Source organism: Mustela putorius, unplaced genomic scaffold (assembly GCF_011764305.1).
Source record: "Mustela putorius furo isolate JIRA1106 unplaced genomic scaffold, ASM1176430v1.1 tig00003949_pilon_pilon_pilon, whole genome shotgun sequence".
Taxonomy (NCBI): Eukaryota; Metazoa; Chordata; class Mammalia; order Carnivora; family Mustelidae; genus Mustela; species Mustela putorius.
This window is the reverse complement of record NW_025422093.1, coordinates 1,438,501-1,461,095: the sequence shown is the minus strand read 5'-3', so window position 1 is coordinate 1,461,095 and position 22,595 is coordinate 1,438,501. Positions and strand designations below refer to the sequence as shown.

General features: G+C 35.8%; 1 protein-coding gene across 3 annotated transcripts in view; it reads right to left on the bottom strand.

The window, feature by feature from the left end:
- Positions 1–22,595, bottom strand: part of CTNNA3 (catenin alpha 3) — a 1,821,555-nt gene that overhangs the window by 627,885 nt on the left and 1,171,075 nt on the right. For all 3 annotated transcript variants that reach the window (XM_045069885.1, XM_045069887.1, XM_045069886.1), the window contains exon 10: positions 12,768–12,860. In XM_045069885.1, the coding sequence (XP_044925820.1) occupies positions 12,768–12,860 (93 nt within the window). The remainder of the gene's footprint in view (positions 1–12,767; positions 12,861–22,595) is intronic.

The window sequence follows — 22,595 nt, the reverse complement described above, 5'->3', positions numbered from 1 at the left end:
CATCATATAATATAGCATTCAATGATAAGGATAAACAGAAGATATAACAAAGCTATATTAGATATTGATTCAAACATGACAGTCATTAGAAAACATAACTTGATTTTGGAAAATCTAAGCACTTGTGAGAGTCTGCTTAGTTGAGTATAATTGTATTCACTACAGGGAAAATATCCTAGATTTTCACCATTTTTTTTTTTTTATTAAAGAATCTTACTGACAAAACAAACAAACAAAAACACAAAAAAAGCACTTGTGACTTCTAATACCTCTACCACCCCAATAATAAAATTCTATTTCTAACATATTTGACAAGACACAGCCTATTTGGCTTTTAGTTAAATACTTCTTTGGGATCAAGGTGATGCTGGCCTCATAAAATGAGTTTGGAAGTTTTCCTTCCATTTCTATTTTTTGGAACAGTTTCAGGAGAATAGGAATTAGTTCTTCTTTAAATGTTTGGTAGAATTCCCCCGGGAAGCTGTCTGGCCCTGGGCTTTTGTTTGTTTGGAGATTTTTAATGACTGTTTCAATCTCCTTACTGGTTATGGGTCTATTCAGGCTTTCTATTTCTTCCTGATTCAGTTGTGGTAGTTTATATGTTTCTAGGAATGCATCCATTTATTCCAGATTGTCAAATTTATTGCCGTAGAGTTGCTCATAGTACGTTCTTATAATAGTTTGTATTTCTTTGGTGTTAGTTGTGATCTCTCCTCTTTCATTCATGATTTTACTTATTTAGGTCCTTTCTCTTTTCTTTTTGATAAGTCGGGCCAGGGGTTTATCAATTTTATTAATTCTTTCAAAGAACCAGCTCCTACTTTCGTTGATTTGTTCGATTGTTTTTTTGGTTTCTATTTCATTGATTTCTGCTCTGATCTTTATGATTTCTCTTCTCCTGCTGGGCTTAGGGTTTCTTTCTTGTTCTTTCTCCAGCTCCTTTAGGTGTAGGGTTAGGTTGTGTACCTGAGACCTTTCTTGTTTCTTGAGAAAGGCTTGTACCGCTATATATTTTCCTCTCAGGACTGCCTTTGTTGTGTCCCACAGATTTTGAACCATTGTATTTTCATTATCATTTGTTTCCATGATTTTTTTCAATTCTTCTTTAATTTCCCGGTTGACCCATTCATTCTTTAGAAGGATACAGTTTAGTCTCCATGTATTTGGGTTCTTTCCAAACTTCCTTTTGTGGTTGAGTTCTAGCTTTAGAGCATTGTGGTCTGAAAATATGCAGGGAATGATCCCAATCTTTTGATACCGGTTGAGTCCTGATTTAGGACCGAGGATGTGATCTATTCTGGAGAATGTTCCATGTGCACTAGAGAAGAATGTGTATTCGGTTGCTTTGGGATGAAATATTCTGAATATATCTGTGATGTCCATCTGGTCCAGTGTGTCGTTTAAGGCCTTTATTTCCTTGCTGATCTTTTGCTTGGATGACCTGTCCATTTCAGTGAGGGGAGTGTTAAAGTCCCCTACTATTATTGTATTATTGTTGATGTGTTTCTTTGATTTTGTTATTAATTGGTTTATATAGTTGGCTGCTCCCACATTGGGGGCATAGATATTTAAAATTGTTAAATCTTCTTGTTGGACAGACCCTTGGAGTATGATATAGTGTCCTTCCTCATCTCTTATTATAGTCTTTGGCTTAAAATCTAATTGATCTGATATAAGGATTGCCACTCCTGCTTTCTTCTGATGTCCATTAGCATGGTAAATTCTTTTCCACCCCCTCACTTTAAATCTGGAGGTGTCTTCGGGCTTAAAATGTGTTTCTTGGAGGCAACATATAGATGGGTTTTGTTTTTTTATCCATTCTGATACCCTGTGTCTTTTGACAGGGGCATTTAGCCATTAACATTCAGGGTAACTATTGAGAGATATGAATTTAGTGCCATTGTATTGCCTGTAAGGTGACTGTTACTGTATATGGTCTTTGTTCCTTTCTGATCTACCACTTGTAGGCTCTCTCTTTGCTTAGAGGACCCCTTTCAATGTTTCCTGTAGAGCTGGTTTGGTATTTGCAAATTCTTTCAGTTGTTGTTTGTCCTGGAAGCTTTTAATCTCTCCTTCTATTTTCAATGATAGCCTAGCTGGATATAGTATTCTTGGCTGCATGTTTTTCTCGTTTAGTGCTCTGAAAATATCATGCCAGCTCTTTCTGGCTTGCCAGGTCTCTGTGGATAAGTCAGCTGCCAATCTAATATTTTTACCATTGTATGTTATAGACTTCTTTTCCCGGGCTGCTTTCAGGATTTTCTCTTTGTCACTGAGACTTGTAAATTTTACTATTAGGTGATGGGGTGTGGGCCTATTCTTATTGATTTTGAGGGGCATTCTCTGAACCTCCTGAATTTTGATGCTCGTTCCCTTTGCCATATTGGGGAAATTCTCCCCAATAATTCTCTCCAGTATACCTTCTGCTCCCCTCTCTCTTTCTTCTTCTTCTGGAATCCCAATTATTCTAATGTTGTTTCGTCTTATGGTGTCACTTATCTCTCGAATTCTCCCCTCGTGGTCCAGTAGCTGTTTGTCCCTCTTTTGCCCACCAAAAAAGAGAGCTATAGACCGATATCCTTGATGAACACAGATGCGAAAATACTCAACAAAATACTAGCCAATAGGATTCAACAGTACATTAAAAAGATTATTCACCACGACCAAGTGGGATTTATTCCAGGGCTGCAAGGTTGGTTCAACATCCGCAAATCAGTCAATGTGATACAACACATCAATAAAAGAAAAAACAAGAACCATATGATACTCTCAATAGATGCTGAAAAAGCATTTGACAAAGTACAACATACCTTCCTGATGAAAACTCTTCAAAGTGTAGGGATAGAGGGCACATACCTCAATATCATCAAAGCCATCTATGAAAAACCCACCGCAAATATCATTCTCAATGGAGAAAAACTGAAAGCTTTTCCGCTAAGGTCAGGAACACGGCAGGGATGTCCATTATCACCACTGCTATTCAACATCGTACTAGAGGTCCTAGCCTCAGCAATCAGACAACAAAAGGAAATTAAAGGCATCCAAATCGGCAAAGAAGAAGTCAAATTATCACTCTTCGCAGATGATATGATACTATATGTGGAAAACCCAAAAGACTGCACTCCAAAACTGCTAGAACTTATACAGGAATTCAGTAAAGTGTCAGGATATAAAATCAATGCACAGAAATCAGTTGCATTTCTCTACACCAACAGCAAGACAGAAGAAAGAGATATTAAGGAGTCAATCCCATTTACAATTGCATCCAAAACCATAAGATAACTAGGAATAAACCTAACCAAAGAGACACAGAATCTATACTCAGAAAACTATAAAGTACTCATGAAAGAAATTGAGGAAGACACAAAGAAATGGAAAAATGTTCCATGCTCGTGGATTGGAAGAATAAATATTGTGAAAATGTCTATGCTACCTAAAGCAATCTACACATTTAATGCAATTCCTATCAAAGTACCATCCATCTTTTTCAAAGAAATGGAACAAATAATGCTAAAATTTATATGGAACCAGAAAAGACCTCGAATAGCCAAAGGGATATTGAAAAAGAAAGCCAACGTTGGTGGCATCACAATTCCGGACTTCAAGCTCTATTACAAAGCTGTCATCATCAAGACAGCATGGTACTGGCACAAAAACAGACACATAGATCAATGGAACAGAATAGAGAGCCCAGAAATAGACCCTCAACTCTATGGTCAACTAATCTTCGACAAAGCAGGAAAGAATGTCCAATGGAAAAAAGACAGCCTCTTCAATAAATGGTGCTGGGAAAATTGGACAGCCACATGCAGAAAAATGAAATTGGACCATTCCCTTACACCACACACAAAAATAGACTCAAAATGGATGAAAGACCTCAATGTACGAAAGGAATCCATCAAAATCCTTGAGGAGAACACGGGCAGCAACCTCTTCGACCTCTGCCACAGCAACATCTTCCTAGGAACAACGCAAAAGGCAAGGGAAGCAAGGGAAAAAATGAACTACTGGGATTTCATCAAGATCAAAAGCTTTTGCACAGCAAAGGAAACAGTTAACAAAATCAAAAGACAACTGACAGAATGGAAGAAGATATTTGCAAACGACATATCAGATAAAGGACTAGTGTCCAGAATCTATAAAGAACTTAGCAAACTCAACACCCAAAGAACAAATAATCCAATCAAGAAATGGGCAGAGGACATGAACAGACATTTCTGCAAAGAAGACATCCAGATGGCCAACAGACACATGAAAAAGTGCTCCATATCACTCGGCATCAGGGAAATACAAATCAAAACCACAATGAGATATCTCCTCACACCAGTCAGAATGGCTAAAATCAACAAGTCAGGAAATGACAGATGCTGGCGAGGATGCGGAGAAAGGGGAACCCTCCTACACTGTTGGTGGGAATGCAAGCTGGTGCAGCCACTCTGGAAAACAGCATGGAGGTTCCTCAAAATGTTGAAAATAGAACTGCCCTATGACCCAGCAATTGCACTATTGGGTATTTACCCTAAAGATACAAACGTAGTGATCCAAAGGGGCACATGCACCCGAATGTTTATAGCAGCAATGTCCACAATAGCCAAACTATGGAAAGAACCTAGATGTCCATCAACAGATGAATGGATCAAGAAGATGTGGTATATATACACAATGGAATACTATGCAGCCATCAAAAGAAATGAAATCTTGCCATTTGCGACAACATGGATGGAACTAGAGCGTATCATGCTTAGTGAAATAAGTCAAGCAGAGAAAGACAACTATCATATGATCTCCCCGATATGAGGAAGTGGTGATGCAACATGGAGGCTCAAGTGGGTAGAAGAAGAATAAATGAAACAAGATGGGATTGGGAGGGAGACAAACCATAAGTGACTCTTAATCTCACAAAACAAACTGAGGGTTGCCGGGGGGAGGGGTTTGGGAGAAGGGGGTGGGATTATGGACATTGGGGAGGGTATGTGATTTGGTGAGTGCTGTGAAGTGTGTAAACCTGGTGATTCACAGACCTGTACCCCTGGGGATAAAAATATATGTTTATAAAAAATAAAAAAATTAAAATAAAAAAAAAAAAACTTCTTGTGGCTAGGCAATAATTCACTACACCTAAAACAACTCATTCTTTTTCTGCTTAGCCTTTAAATCACAGGGCCTGAACCAAATATGGTATTCTCAATATAGACAGCTCCAAAACAAGTACACTGGAAATTTTTCCCTATTTCAGAGGATATCATAATCACTTTAAAGCTCTAAGATGGCCTCCATGTCATGCTACTGACATATAGTTACTTAAATTAGTACTTTTAATTTTCTGGACTTTTCATCCTACAAATATTTTTGAAAAAAGCTAAGTAGAGGGGCAAGGGAAGTAACTGACACAGGGTTGGGAAATTTTTATTTTGCCAAGTAAAGAAATAACCGTATGAAAAGTTATTACCTACTTTCATTATTATTTCATAAATCAAATGTTTTTGATGAATATCAAACGAGAAGAAAGTACATCAGTTTCTAATAAAAAGTTGAATAAGTTTTACTTTGTGAAAAAAAGCTGATTATTATGGACCTAATTTCAATATACACCATGAAAATCCTTTCATGGATCAGTATTTGAACTCATTGAACTAGCGAGCAAAAGCCCCTTTCAATTCCTGATGGCCAAGATGCTTTTGGTAAGCAATGTTTTCCCTATCTACTCGTAATAAATTTTATTTAATCTAAGGTCCTGACTTTATATTTACCCTTTATGGGCTTTGAAACATCAGTCCAAATTATCAGCATATTTTAGAACCTTGAATTCTATCTTTCTCATTTTTATGTCCTATGCAAATATAAAAAGTTTACTTTTAAAATATCCTCTCAGTCCCTTTTTAAAACAGAATAAGCGTTAAGTCCTATAGATAGTTTTATCTTTCCACCAGGCTGAGTTCAAACAACTATGCTATTTCAGAAATGCTACCATTCAGATCACATTCCTCCTCTTTAAATAAAGGATCCTTCAGAGGATCTCAGGATTGGGCATTAAGAGACTTATAGGAAAACTTCTCACCCAAGGCTTGGACTGCCTTTATAATAGCTTGGTCATATAGTCACTCTCCTTGTGTTTGAATGTCTGTGGCACTGAGAAACTCCAAATTCCTTCTCAACAAAGTCCACTTCCTTTCAGGATAGCTCTGTTAGAGAGTATCTCTCATTCTCTATTGAGATGAAACTTGTATCCCTATAGTTCCTACTCACAGACTGTAGCTCTGCCCCTCAGGAATCTTCAGAATTAAGTCTTTTGCATCATAGCCCTTTAAAGATTTGGTGACAGTGACAATGTTTCTTAAAGTCTCACCTTTTCCTTCCTAGAAATTTCCTGTTGTTTTTATGAATTTTTCATATGACATAGTTTCAAGTCATGTCACTGTTTCTAATATCCTATGCTAAATATGCTCCAAGTGACAATTCTTTCTTAAATGTGACACACGTAAGTGGGCAGAGCACTATAGCTGTAGTCCTTGAGTCCCAGTAAGACCTGGATGATCCAACTCACTGAAACCTCAGTGCGTTCAATCGCTTTTTACAAACAGGAATTTAATGTGGCCCTACCAGCTCCTCCTAACCCCTGTGTGTTCTCAGCCTGACTTACTCCAGAATCAATCTAGCAATATTTTTAATTGATTGGGTTTTACTCAGAAATTTAAATATATATATATATATAACTATTTACTTAGAAATTTAAAAAATACCTGGTTAAATTGAGAGTTCTAAAAGAAATAAAAATGGATGATAAAACTATCCTCCTTGATCTTTGTTGTTTCCAGTCTCACTTTCCTGTAAGTAACTACTATTAACATTTTCATGAAAACATTTTTGAAAAATTTCCTATGACTACACAAACATACGGCTCAACCTATCTCCTTGTTTCACAGAAGTGCAATATTATACATACTCATTTGAAATTTGCCTTTTTTCTTATCCTGGGTAACTTCTATAACAAAACATATATTGAGCCGACTTACTACTTGACACAGTTCTTAACATTCTCTGCTAACAGGCATGTAGGTTGGTTCCAGCTCTTGTCATTGTAAGTCAAGCTGCATGAAAACATTATTCTCTGACTTCTGTGCATGTGTACATATATAGCTATCCCATAAATTGCTGGAAGTCAAATTCTTGAACCTAAATGTATGTACATGCTGTATTTCTATAGGTATTGCGAAAATAGAGCTTACAGAGATGGGCACTCATACACACATATACACATATGCACACATACGCACGCACACACACACAATTAGGTTGCACTCCAGACCCACGAATTCTGAATTTTAGGATGCACTATATTAAAATATGTACAATTTAAAGAATAATTCTGAAATACAAAGAAGATTGAGGATAAGTTTTAGAATTTATTCTTTGATGAAAAGATGTTAAAATCATACTAGGTTTATTTTCTGACAACTATACCACACTGTTGACGCACATTAAGATTACTATCAGCTAAAATCTCTTAGCTTTTGGGAGGGTAAATTCTTGCTAAGCCATAACTCTTCCATTCTCTATTTTGCAATTTGTTTTGAAGTACCCAAAATACATGGTTTAGTGTTTATACCTGTTGCATTTCATCTGGATACTGAGATTTAGTCCATATTCTAAAATATCCAAATTCTTTCTGACTAGACTCAGCCAGTATGTCATTTATACTCTTATTTTTAACTGAAAATTTTAAGAACATTATTTTTATAGTCTTATCCAAATCATTAGGAGAACACTAAAATGAGCTAAACCAAGAGCAAATCACTGCAACCCTCCAGCACAGAGCTTACTCCTGGCTAATGACTATACATCATTATCAGCCATTTTAGGATTTTTTTTTTCATCAGTTACAACTCAAACTAATTATACTCTATTTTTTTTCCATATTGTCAAAAAGAAGAGACACCATGCTAGGAAAAGTATCATAAAAGATGTTGTCAAAAACCTTGCTGTCCTTTATAAACATAGAATGATTTATCATTCTAGAAACATCATTCATGGGTGCCTCGGTGGCTCAGTGGGTTAAGCCGCTGCCTTCGGCTCAGGTCATGATCTCAGGGTCCTGGGATCGAGTCCCACATTGGGCTCTCTGCGGCAGGGAGTCTGCTTCCTCCTCTCTGCCTCTCTGCCTACTTGTGATCTCTCTCTGTCAAATAAATAAATAAAATCTTTAAAAAAAATAAAAAAAAGAAACATCATTCATTTATATGTTGCATATATATGCTGCATTTCTGCTAGGTACAGTGGCTATAGGTAGTGAAAAGAGAGACTAAATCATTGCCTTCACGAACTTTATGTTTGAGTGAGGAAAATGTATAATGAAAGTAACAAAATAATATAAAATATAATTTCAGGTTGTAATAAATACTCTAAAATAAATAAATGTGGTTACATAATAGGGTATAAGCTAGAGGAGTGACTTAAGGAGACTGAGCTCTGTGAAGATGATATCTGAGCTGAGTCCTTACAAAATGAACGTAACAGGATCTGGCCATATGGGGGGTAAAAGCACTGAGAAATTATCATGTGCAAACTCCCTCAGTTGGGAAGGAACATACTGTATTCTAGAAACAGAAAGGCCAATATGCAGAGACCTAATGAGTGAAAGGGGAAATAATTCAGGGAAGGGCTGGAAGTCAGGCATTTGGAAGTTTATATAAATCTGAATAAGATGTAAAAAATGTTTGAATTTTCCTGCAAAATCTAGGAAAAGCAATTTAATAAACATCTTTAAAATTTATTTTGGCTTTTAGATAGAAAGTAGGTTAAAGAGATACAAGTATAAGCACGGAAACTGTATAAAATGTTCCTGTGGTCCAAGATAGAGATGATGGTGGTATAGGCTGAGATGCTGACAGATAAGATGGAGAAAGGTATATAGATTTGAGATAAATATTTTTGGTGAAATTGATAGGACTAGTTAATGGATTCAATAGAAAAAACAGCCATTAGATATCATTAGAATATAAACTTCACAAGAACAAGGATTTTCATCTGTTTGTCTTCTTTACTATTTAGCCTCCAGATACCTACAGAACGCCTACCACATAGCATAAGTTCAATAAATATTTACTGAATGAGGACAAGAAAACTTTCAGGTTTGGGGAATGGAACAATTGGGAGTTCCTTTTTGGCTCTTTTAGATGTCTTCTAGATTTCAAAGTCCAAATGTCAAGACTATATTACATCTGAGTGTGATCTTTAGGGGAGAGATATGGCCTGGAGAGAAAATTTTGGAAGCCACCAGCATGTAGTCATGGAATTTATTGTAATAATTGATAAAAGTCTAAAGACCCCCTGAAGGATATTTTTTAAAAAGATTGATTATGGAGATACAAAAAACATTTAAAATAACATTTATTAATAAAACATTTATTAATGGAAAGATTCAATATCTTGAAGACCAATTACTTTTAAAATAATCTAAAATTCAAGATATTTTAATAATTTCAATAAAAATTCTAATGTACTTTCATGGAACTTGACAAGTTGATCCTGAAAGTTATATGAACAAGCAAAAAGTAAGAAGAGCAATAAAGAAACAAAAAAACAAACAAAAAACCACCACCAATAACAACAACAACAAAGGTGAGCCAGTCTGCCTAGAGATATCAGATTTAATATAAAAGCATAATTAAGGCATTGCAATACCAATGCAGGTATAAAGAAATATACCAGTGGAATAGAATAGAGAGCCCAGAAAATAGAGCTACCCTACCACCCAACAAATGCATCACTGGGAATTCACACCAAAGATACAAATTTAGGAATCCAAAGGGGCACCTGCACCCCAATGTTTATAGCAGCAATATCCACAATAGCCAAACTATTGAAAAACCCCAGATGTCCATCAATAGATGAATGGATAAAGAAGATGTGATATAGATAGATAGATAGATAGATAGATATGATGAAATAATATGCAGCCATCAAAAAATGAAATCTTGTCATTTGCAACAATGTGGATAGAACTAGAGGTTATTAGGCTAAGTAAAATAAGTCAATCAGAAAAAGACAATTATCATATAATCTCACTGGTATGTGGAATTTGAGAAACAAGGCAGAGGTTCATAGGGGAAGAGAAGAAAAAAAGAAACAAGACAAAACCAGAGGGGGAGACAAACCATAAAAGACTCTTAATCTCAGGAAACAAACTGAGGGTTGTTGAAATGGAGGCGCGGGGGGGGGGGTGACAGGGGTGGAGTGCCTGAGTGATGGACATCAGGGAATGTGTATGTTGTGATGAGCACTGTGTTGTGTAAGACTGCTGAATGACAGACTTGTACCCCTGAAATAAATAATACATTATATCTTAATAATGAATAAATAAGAAGAATAGAGAGTCCAAAAACTTGTATACATTGAAAAGTATTTCAATTTACCTATCAATCTATATTTACAAATGGAATACTAATAAATAAATTATGTATTTGATATATGTATATCATCATATGCTTAATGCATTATATAAAACATGTAGATGTATGCACATATTACAAATATGTATAATGTATATATTGCATACAAATGTACATAAACCAATAGAAATGTTTTAAAATTGTGTGCATATCTGTGAAACAATGATAGCATTTTACATTAATTGGGAAAGGATCAACTATTTAATACATGATGGTGGCCCAATTGTTAGCACTATTAAAAAAAATCCCTACCTCAGTTAGACATAAAAATAAATTTTAGATGAAATAAAGATCTAACAAAACATAAAAACTATGTAAAATTTTTCTTGGAGAATTTCTTTACAATGCACAAACCAACAAACCCTTATACAGGGTAGATGTTCAATAAATATCAAAGGAATTAAAAGATAGATCGTTAAAGGTCTTAAAATCTTCAGTGATCAAAATATTATTTTAAAAGTTAAAATAAAAGCAACAGTCAACACAATGTATTTTTAACAAACCCAAGCAATGTAGTTTAAAAAAAAAGACAATTAAAAGTAGCAAAGGATTCAGGCAATTCACAGAATTAGAAAACTAAATGCATTTAATACTCTTGTGATTCAAAAGACATTTTAAAAGGTGTCAGCATCAAATGCAATCCATAGTATAGAGAAATGCGAACTCTCCTAGACTGCTGAGGGGAGGATAAATGATTCAGCCGCTTTACAGACCCCACTGCAGTGTTCTGGTTCCTAGTGAGATCTCAGAAAACTGACATCATTTGCAAGATTTCAGTTGCAGGTCCTCTAGACTCCACTTCTCTAGTCAGTTTTTACTTGTTAATCAATGTTAAATCCAAAGAATGAGTTTATCTTACTGTTTCTTCAATACTCTTAAAGATGAAATTATCAGTAAGGTAAATCAATAATTTAACACATATACCACTTTTAGAAAGATGAGAATCTAAGCAAATATCCAGAGACTTGAAGTCTCTAATCATTGTTATATTTCACATCCTTAAAACATTTGTGATTTTATAGAGAGAAATTATCCATATTATCTCTTGGTTATTCTAAGACAAGGTGTTTAAAATTGCCCTTAGGTGTACACCAATTCATGGCTCAAGACACTATCCTAGAAATAATTCCCTAAAAATATGTCACTTTTCAGATAACAAACAAATAAAAACTTCTGAATTGTAGACAAGAAAACATTTCCTGGCTTTTTTTTTTTCAAACTCAGGTCTACTTTGAATAAAAGAGGGGAAAAGAAATCATTCCTTTCATATTCTGAAATTTCAAAATCAATAATGGCTAAAAACAAATTATTGGACAAAGCCCTACTTTGATTTCACACTGTACTTTTCTCTCACAAAATTCTGATATGGTCCCTTAGGGAAAGTTATAAGAACCAGGTGCAAAACCACAGTGAGGTGCCACCTCAGAGCAGTCAGAATGGCTAAAATTAACAAGTCAGGAAACAACAGCTGCTGGTGAGGATGAAGAGAAAGGGGACCCTCTCACACTGTTTGTGGGAATGCAAGCTGGTACAGCCACTCTGGAAAACAGCATGGATGTTCCTCAAAAAGTTGAAAATAGAGCTACCCTACAACCCAACAATTGCACTACTGGGTATTTATACCAAAGATACAAAGGTAGTGATCCAAAGGGGCACCTGAACCCCAATGTTTATAGCAGCAATGTCCACAATAGCCAAACTATGGAAAGAGACTAAATGTCCATCAACAGATGAATGGATAAAGAAGAGGTGGTATACATATACAATGGAATACTATGCAGCCATAAAAAATGAAATATTGCCATTTGCAACAACATGGACGGAACTAGAGGCTAATATATTAAACCAAATGGCTCAATCAGAGAAAGACAATTATCATATGTTCTCACTGAAGAGATGGAAAAATAAAACAAGATGAAACCAGAGAGGGAAACAAACCATGAGACTCTTAATCTCAGGAAACAAACTGAGGGTTCCTGGAGGATAGGAACTGAGGGATAGGGTTGTTGGGTGATAGACAATGGGGAGAGTATGTACTATGGTAAATGCTGTGAATTGTATAAGACTGATGATTCGCAGACCTGAACCCCTGAAACAAAAAACAAACAAACAAAAAAACCCAAAACAGAACAAAAAGAATCAGGCGCTAAGTAAAGAACTTGCTGCTTAGTAAAGAATAAGCCATAACCTTAGAACAAGTCATCTTCTGTGTTTAAAATAAATACCTTAGTATATTTTCATATGTACAAAGTTCCAAAGTATTATATACAATTTTTTATAGTTAGTTTAATGAAAGAGACAGCAACTTAGTTATCATACCTGTGGACACAAGGTTTCTAGGTGATTGGCTGCAATTCTGACAATTTTAATTCCATCTTCATTTGTTGACATGGAACAAGCAAGATTTGCAACCTTCAATACAATCCAAAATAAAAGAAATTATTTCAAATTATTAAAGAAATGCAGAAACATTGGTTATCCCAAATAAGTTAGAGCATGTACATACTCATTGAAAAATCTTAGTGATAACAGCATTCTCATAAATGTCACTGCTATCTGTTTTATGGAAGTAGTCAGAGATTTATTGAAACAATTAGTAACAAAGGGCTCTAGAAAATTGTTTAAAATAAAATGGAAGACTGATGAGTGAATCAGTCAACTCTATCTAGTCTCTTGGTATCAACACCCAACCTGTAATAAGATGCTATATTATGGTTTCCTATAGGACTAGAAAAAAAAAAGTTTATCTTTGGATTGAATGCTAATAGGTTATTGGAATCTCAAACAATTACGACTTTTTTTAAGTTTGTAATTGTTTTATTATTATTTTTTTTCATTCCTCAGCAGTCTATCATGCATATGTAAGTTGCATTAAGCATGACTTTATCTTTACCCACGTTTTGTTCAGCATCAAATATATTACAAAGCTGGACAAATACAAGATAATTAAATTCTTCTTCCTGTTCTTGCTTTTCTACTACAACTTCATGGGAACTGTTTGACATTCCGGCAGTCAATTTGATTCAAGCATTAGTAACACCTAAACTCCTTTGTACATTACTCCTTTTGAAACTTGCACTATTTTCCAATGAGATGGCTGTTCTTTTAAATAATCACTTAGTGTCCATTACCTAAGCCCAATATTTACAAATACTTTCTTTATACCATGAAAGAGCCATGAGAAAGAGCATGGGATTCCTTCCCTTTCCTTTGATCCTCACTCTTATTCAACATTGTTCTTGCTAGTGGGTGAGTGAGTGTGTCCAGCCATAATGTTTCCTCATTCATTGTCTTCATCGCCGCAAGGAAACAGCCTTTCTATCATTTTTCTAATCTTCCTAATGTCTCTGTTGGTTATTACATACTTCAACACATTGCAGGTTTTACCACTCAAGTCCAGAATACATTCAGTTGCAGAAAACCACACGTTAGCTGCAGACAATAGATGCATACAACAAATATCCTTGGGTCACAATTGTAGAGTACCAGAAAATGTAACTTAAGTGGATTTATAGTCTGCTTTTTTATAGCATTACTTTTAATATGTGAACAGTGAAACAATTCCTTGATTTGCATTTACATATAATGAAATAAAAGCCATACATTATTTAACTGTGGAAGGGCACTGTTCACTTTATTAATGTATATGAAAATGGCTTACTTGAAAAGGGCTTTGGTTGGCTTGAAGGTCACAATGCTTCAACTTTCATATCTGACATACAATTAGCACATTCGTGAATTATTTGAAAAGGGCAGTAGTTTCTGCAACCCCTCCCACCTCCAAATTCTACTCACAGAAAGTACGATTCAGCAATCTAATCATTTGACATGTCTTCTAATAATTTGCACTGCATAGAAGAAAGTCTCTATCTGTAAATTCTCTAACTGTAAAGCAGTTTTTTCTTAAGTAAAATTTCAAAAAATTAGAAATTAATGGCTCAATCTTTTGGTCAACTCAGATGAATGCTGGTTAATCCAAAGTTTAAAAATTACAAAAACGTGCCCTAAATACTCTTTCCTTTTTTTTTTAATGGATCATTTTTCTCTATTTTCCCTTTTAAAAACAGACATTCTTGGGGCGCCTGGGTGGCTCAGTGGGTTAAGCCTTTGCCTTTGGCTCAGGTCATGATCTCAGGGTTCTGGAATCGAGTCCCATATTGGGCTCTCTGCTCGGCGGGGAGCCTGCTTACTCCTCTCTCTCTGCCTGCCTGTCTGCCTACTTGTGATTTCTATCTGTCAAATAAATAATAAAAATAAAACAACAACAACAACAACAACAAAAATAAATAAAAACAGACATTCTTGTACTGGACATTTGCTAGACAGTATGTTTATTGTAAGCCTATTCAGTGACTAGCATAACGTGGAAATCATCCTAATCACAAAAGTCCTGTTTACATGAGTAAACTTGAGTTTTACAAAACTCTCAATTGAAAATGCAGCACAGCTAAGTTTTCTGCTCAATTAATGATCATCATAACATTGTCTTCCTTCATTCAGACAGACTTGAAATTACCTTAACCAGAACGGTTTTGCAGCAGATACATTTTCTAAATAATCAAGTACTATTTCCAGATTAAGGCAAGTGGAGTTTTAGTAATATTATATACAAAACAAATTTGAATTTATGAGATAACTAGTACTCAGTGACAAAATGAAAAAAAGTTAAGTGATAGAAATAAAATCTCTTTACACTTCTAATTTGAGTGACTTGTGACAAATTTTCCAAAGCCACATCAACATGTAAATGAAAGCTAAATTTCTTCTAACAATATTCCTAAATTCTGTGTGGCCTTTTAGGAAACTAGTTATGTTTCTGAGCACAGCATGAAAGCAACTCCCATTAACAAAGAAAGCAGCATGCAAATAAAATATTTTGTAAAACTGTTTGAGATATTTAGAGATCTGACATCATTTGTTTATCTAACTCTGACAACATTTCAAAGTCTGTGAAAATCTTGATTATTCGAGAGATCCTTTTGGAAAGTCTCCTTCCACTAAGGGAAATTAGGACGTAGGAAGTTTTTAGAGACAAACCAATCTTGAACCTAGAGACAAAACGGGCTTGAACCTGATTTCCACAATTAACAAACATTGGACCATGGTCAAAATGTTAGCTTATCTTAGCTCATTTTCTAACCTGAAAAATGGGTATGATAATACCTATGTCACTGGAGTGTTTCGATTAAAAGTGCTAGTGCATAGAGATGGCCTGATGCTACCAGGTAGGTTGCCCATGTATGAATTTCTTTACAGTTAATTTCTCTCTATACAATGCAGGGTGGGAAAGAGCAGTTAGTCCGTTAAGAGGTTTTACAGAATTAAAACCTCAAGAGCCTAAAGAAATTTGACAATATGTCTAAGCCGAGAGTCACAAACTGAAGCACTTTCAGGACTCATGCAGGAAATACAAACATAGAATCTTGATATAACTCAGTGGTTGCGTGGGTTGGTAGGTCCCCAGGCAAACATGAGTGTGTATGCCCTCCCCTCCATAAAGGTATTAGAATTCATTAAGACAAGATGAAATACAAACAACAACATTTCCTTGACCAAACTAACAGTCTGATGGCTTTAGTTCATAGGTCAGCAGTTTGTGAATTCTGATCCCATTCTCTAATCTTTCATTGTATCGGTAGGAAAACAAAATCAAATAGGGAGAAGAAACATACTCAACCTATCCAATGACAGGGGGACTATTAAGTAGAGCTATGTGTGTGCTCTTTTATGCCACCCTGAATTGAAAGTATTGATGAAACTGCCCTCATTGAAAGAACTTTTTATTGATATTGTACTACATTTTTAGCCAAGTCCATGAAAAACAGTCTAAACTATCCTAAATAAATGGGACCAAAGGCGCTCAGGTAAATTCATAAGTTTTTTATATTTATATATTTTTTAAAAGATTTTATTTATTTATTTGACAGACAGAGATCACAAGCAGGCAGAGGCAGGCAGAGAGAGAGGAGGAAGCAGGCTCCCTGCTGAACAGAGAGCCTGATGTGGGGCTCCATCCCAGGATTCTGGGATCATGACTTGAGCTCAAGGCAGAGACTTTAACCCACTGAGCCATCCAGGTGCCCCCATAAGTTTTTTTTAAAAGAAAACGGCCAAGGCACAATATTTTTTTCATTTTTATAAAAAATTAAATTGGGACACCTGTGTGGCTCAGTTGGTTAGGCATCTGACTCTCGGTTTTGGCTCTGGTCATTACCTTGGGGTGGTGGGAATGAGTTCCACTTCTCCCTCTATTCCTTCCCCTGCTTGGGCTATCTCTTTCTCTCTCCCTCTCAAATAAATAAATCTTTAAAAAATAAACTTTATCATTAAAATCATTACTGATACTGTATCTAACAATTGCAAAAGATAAGTTAAAAAAATCTTTAAACAGCTACATATCATGTTACCAAGAGTGATTTTATTTATTTATGTATTTTACATCAGTGTCTTTCACATGAAACTTTCCCCTTCCCACCAGTCCTTCTGCCTCTAAGATGTATGTCCATTCTAGACCTTTCACACTTGACTAAATATACTGCACTCTCTGGATTGTTTAAAAAAAAAAAATTGTAGACAACAAAGCCTTGTCAGATAATTCCTAAACTAATTAGCATTTGTTATCATGCTGTTGATCTTCTCTTTCTGACTTCTAATTCAAGTTTTGTATATCAATTTTGTGTGTTCCTGTCCTCCTTTCTATTTCCTGAACATTGGTTCTAGCTTTCACATGGCATACAATATGGTATCCAGGACTCCTACATGGTTCAATTGGTTAAGCACCTGACTCTTGGTTTTTGGCTCAGGTCATGATCTTGCAATTGTGGGATCAAGCCCGAGGTTGTGGCATGTTCAGTATGGAGTCTGCTTCAATTTCTCTCTCCATCTCCCTGTCATTCATTCTCTCTTTCTCTCTCTTTCAAATAAATAAAATCTGAAAAAAAAAAAAAAAAAAAAGAACATGGCACCCTTTATTCCCTAACCTATGGTCTTAAGTGACAAATGAATCATTGAACATCATATCAAAAACTAATAATGTACTATACATTGGCTAATTAAATTTGAATATAAATATAAATAAATAAATAAGAATGAAATAATCTACTTTGGAATCTGGCCTTGTAGAACCCTGCCAGTTAGGCTAGTTCTGTCCTTCTCTTTCCATCAAGGTCTGGATCATGCTTGACCCAGAAAAATGACTCATTAATGATAGAGTCAAGGACTGCTCTCAAAAAAGATATTTGGGAATGCAAAGTATTCTCAATGAATTTTCAGTTAGTCTACCATGCTATCTCTTCAACTCAGCTTTTCTTCATTGCTTTGTTCTGATCTGGTAAACAGACCATATTTTAAAAGTACTGAATACCAGGCAGAGACCTGAATGGCTTAGTCCATTAAGCATCTGACTTCAGGGGCGCCTGGGTGGCTCAGTGGGTTAAGCTGCTGCCTCCAGCTCAGGTCATGATCTTGGGGTCCTGGGATGGAGCCCCATATCTGGCTCTCTGCTCGGCAGGAAGCCTGCTTCTCTCTCTCTGCCTGCCTGTGATCTCTCTCTGTCAAATAAATAAATAAATAATCTTAAAAAAAAAAAAAAGCATCTGACTTCAGCTCAGGTCATGATCTGCCTACCTGTGATCTCTCTCTGTCAAATAAATAAATAAATAATCTTAAAAAAAAAAAAAAAAAAGCATCTGACTTCAGCTCAGGTCATGATCCCAGGGTCCTGGGATTGAGCCCCACATCAGGCTTCAGCCTCAGAAGGGAGTCTGCTTGTCCCTCTGTCCCTGCCTCTGCTTGTGCTCACTCTCTCTCTCTCAAATACATAAAAATATTTTTTTTAAAAACGTATTGAATACCAAAGCATGCTGTATTTCAACATTCTAATATCAAGTTTTATTTGAAGTCTCAGCAGCATCAGTTGTCCTCTCAGTCATTTTAGACAACTGAAATGTTATTCTTGCTATGAACGAGCTCAGTATTTAGACAGGTGTTCATCACACATCATTCAGTCTGTCACTATGGAATCCTCATACAGCTGTTTACCTATGATATGATTTCTCAAGAACACGAAGCAAACTTTGATGTTTGATGAGATTTCCATTACCACACATCCATTGTTTACACATAGCTCACATTGTTAATTGTAATATCATGTCACTGTGTATCCTAGCTCTCAGTGGGTGATAAAGGTCACTGTCTCATTTTCATTCACTTTTCTCTCTGACAGATGGTCATGCAACTCCTGTGTAAACACTTTTGAGACCGAGAATTTCAGAGACAGAATTTTACAGTCACTAGCTTATCAATGGTAATAGGATATGATTGTGTAGGGAGAAAATATCCTTAGAAAGGTACCCAAGATACCAAAATTTATTAGGCTGCTAGAAGAGGACAGTCCTACCATGAGTCTCAGAAAAGTGGTCATGGATAAAGAAGGTTACCCATAATACTTTGATTCTATAGAGGCCAGGAGAAAAGTGTCAAGAAGGTGATCTCAATTATCAAATACTCAGAAGTCGAGTTAAGTAATCCCTGGAATTGTCCATTGGTTCAGCCACACGGAGGGCCATTCTTAGAATGTTGGAATGGAATACTGATGATCAAAATAGCCTATGTGGCCATAGAACAATGTAGGTGGTAAGGTAGTCTCATGTATCTTACAATTCAAAGCAGAAAACTAGGAACTACCTAGACAATATTCACTCTCCAGTTCCTATATCTGTTCATTTTTTTTTTCTTTCACTTTCCAAACATCTCCTGAATCATGTTCTTTTCTAGCTCCCCACCCTCATCATGCATAGTTCTTTTCTCTCTTTGTTTTGGATATTAGACCTACTTTCAGTTACCTATACTTTCTTCTGCCACAGGATATTGCACATGCCATTTTTAAAGCCTGAATATGCTCCTCCTTCTTCTTAACTGTTACCTTATATCCCTTAGGCCTGCTTAACTGCTATCCATCAGATGTCTGCTGAAAAGTAACTCCGCAAACAGTTTTTCACCAATGCTGCATCTCCCATGTACCCTGGAGACTTTCCCCTACCCAAGTCAGGTTTTTCTTACACAGTTTGAGTCTCAGCTTGTGATTATACATTCACTGAAAGGATTATTTGATTAGTAACCATGTTATCTGCCTTTTAAGAGCAGGGTCGGGGGTACCAGGGTGGCTCAGTGGGTTAAGCCTCTGCCTTCTGCTCAGATCATGATCTCAGGGTCCTGGGATCGAGACCCACATCAGGCTCTCTGCTCAGCAGGGGAGCCTGCTTCCCCCTCTCTCTCTGCCTGCCTCTCTGCCTCCTTGTCATCTCTCTCTGTGTCAAATAAATAAATAAATAAATAAATCTTAAAAAAAAAAAAGAGCAGGGTCATTATCTGTGTTTGCTCATCATTAGGCCCTCAGTTCCTAGGGCCTGATACATGATAGCCAAACAATAATAGATATTCAGTGAATTAATAAATGCATGAATGCACAAATTAGCATGCTTAAGAATGTATCATTCCCAAAGAGAGAATGAAAAATGGAGCATAGAGGAAGGAGACAGCAGCAGAAATTCAGGACATACAAGAAAGAGGGATAAAATCTCCCTTTGAAATTCATTTTCAATATTCCACAAAGGCTTAGACAGCTGGACTTCAAAGAAAAGTAACACTTTTCTTCTAGTCTGGTCATCATACTTAAAGCCTGGGGGGCAGTTTCTTTCAAGTTTCACTTTCACTTAAGATATCAAATTGGAAACAACTGAAGACCTCCCAATTTAGCTTTTAATTAATTAATTAATTTATTTATTATTATTTTTTTATAATTTTTTATTTTTTATATACATATATTTTTATCCCCAGGGGTACAGGTCTGTGAATCACCAGGTTTACACACTTCACAGCACTCGGATTAATTTATTTATTTTTAATCAAGTAAAATAATTGTTCAAAGGGCCCAAGCTGGCTGCCAAATGCTGGTGAGAATGGCAGATGGAAAGAGGTATGATAACTGGCATCAACAAACCCAGGAGCTTTAGTGTCTCCTGCAGAACATAATGTAATGAATGCTTTGTTTGCAGGCAAGTCTCACTCAGAGGCCTGGGACTGAGCCTGAGAAGTACAAAGGGGGGTTTATGATCTCCCAAAGTTGGCATCCAAGTGACTTCTGATTAAAGAAGCCAGTTTTTCTATTTCTTCTGGTGAGACGATGCTGCCCTGGTGTTCTTTGCAATAACAAGAAATAAACATGAATCACAAGTTTTCTAAAGTATTTCACTAATAGAATTATGTTACAGAAGGGCAGGGCAAGGTGCAAAGGGACAATTTTAATCAAGTAACAAATATTGATTATTCACCTCTTATATGGGCTTGGAACTGCAAGGGAAATCAAAGACAGTAGAAGCAAATCTCAGGAAATAGAATCTTTAGAAATAGAATCTAATAGAATCTATTTATGGGAACACATGAAAGAGAAAATAAAACTCTAAATAAAATAGGAAGCTAAAGGTAGTGGACCTCATAGAAGCAAGCGTAGTCAGGGTGTTTCAAGAAACAAATTATTACCAAAGAACTTCATATTCTCTTGACTTTGTATCTCAAACTACATCCCAAGCTTTATGAATCTTACATCACAGAATCCTGTCTCTGAATTATTTTAGCTAGTGTTAACAATGTATCTATCTGTCTTTGGTTATTTATCTGCAGATGAGAAACAGATTAATTGATTTGTAGGTCAGCTCCCATTTCAATAATTGCTTTTTCGTGATTATGTAACCTAAAAACAAAATTAGATAGGAATTAGAGGGCAGAACTATCAGGTAATTTCTAAATAAAATATTAGCAACTTAAATCTAATTATGTAATAAAATAATAATTTTACAGCAAGACAATGTGGTTTATTCTAGGAATAAACCCATGGTTCAAGATTGGGAAATCTAACTATAAAATCCTTTGTTTTGGTATATTCCAACAGATTTCAGAAAAGCATTTGATGACAGTATTATGCCTGTTCTTATTAAGGAAAAAAAAAAAAAAACTAAACAAAGAAAGAAACAACAACAACAAAAAATCTCAGTGAACTATGACTAGAAGGAATCATTCTTTTTTAAAAACAAATTTTATTCATTTATTTGAGAGAGAGCGAAAGAATGAGAGACAGCGAGAACAAGAAGGGGAAGGTCAGAGGGAGAAGCAGAACCCCTGCTAAACAGGGAGCCCAATGCAGGACTTGATCCGGGGACTCCAGAATCACAACTTGAGCTGAAGTCCATCACTCAACCAACTGAGCCACCCAGGTGCCCCTAGAAAGAATAATTCTTAATCTGAAACAAATTCCAGAAACTTACAACAAATATCCTCTCCAAAAGTCAAAATTAAGATAAGCATTTCCATTATCACTGGGGTTAATCAATATTTTACTCAAGGTTCTAGTCAATGTAAATAAACCTAAGAAATAACCAATAGCTGAAATATTATACAGAGGGTGACAAAATTGCCTAGCTAAAGAATGCAAGATAATTATCTGAAAAGCTGTTATCACTCCTGAGTATTTAGTAACATATCTTAGTTCAGGATGAATAATATGCATTATTTTTCTACACATGAGAATGAAACTGGACCATTTCTTTACACTGCACACGAAAATAGACTCAAAATGGATGAAAGACCAAAGCATGAGACAGGAATCCATCAAAATCCTAGAGGAGAACACAGGCAGCAACCTCTTCAACCTTCTTGATAAACACTTCTCCAAAGGCAAGGAAAACAAAGGCAAAAATGAACTATTTGGACTTTATCAAGATAAAATCTTTTGCACTTTTGCACATCAAAAGAAACAATGGACAAAACCAAAAGACAACCAACAAGATGGGAAAAGATATTTTCAAATGACATATCAGATAAACGGGTAGTATCCAAAATCTATAAAGAAGTTATCAAACTCAACACTCAAAGAATAAATAATCCAATCAAGGAAGGGGCAGAAGACATGAACAGATTTCCCCAAAGAAGAAATCCAAATGGCCAACAGACACATGGAAAAGTGCTCCACATCACTTGGCATCAGGGAAATACAAATCAAAACCACAATGAGATACCACCTTACACAAGTCAGAATGGCTATAATTAATAAGTCAGGAAATGACAGATGTTGGTGAGGATGTGGAGCAAGGG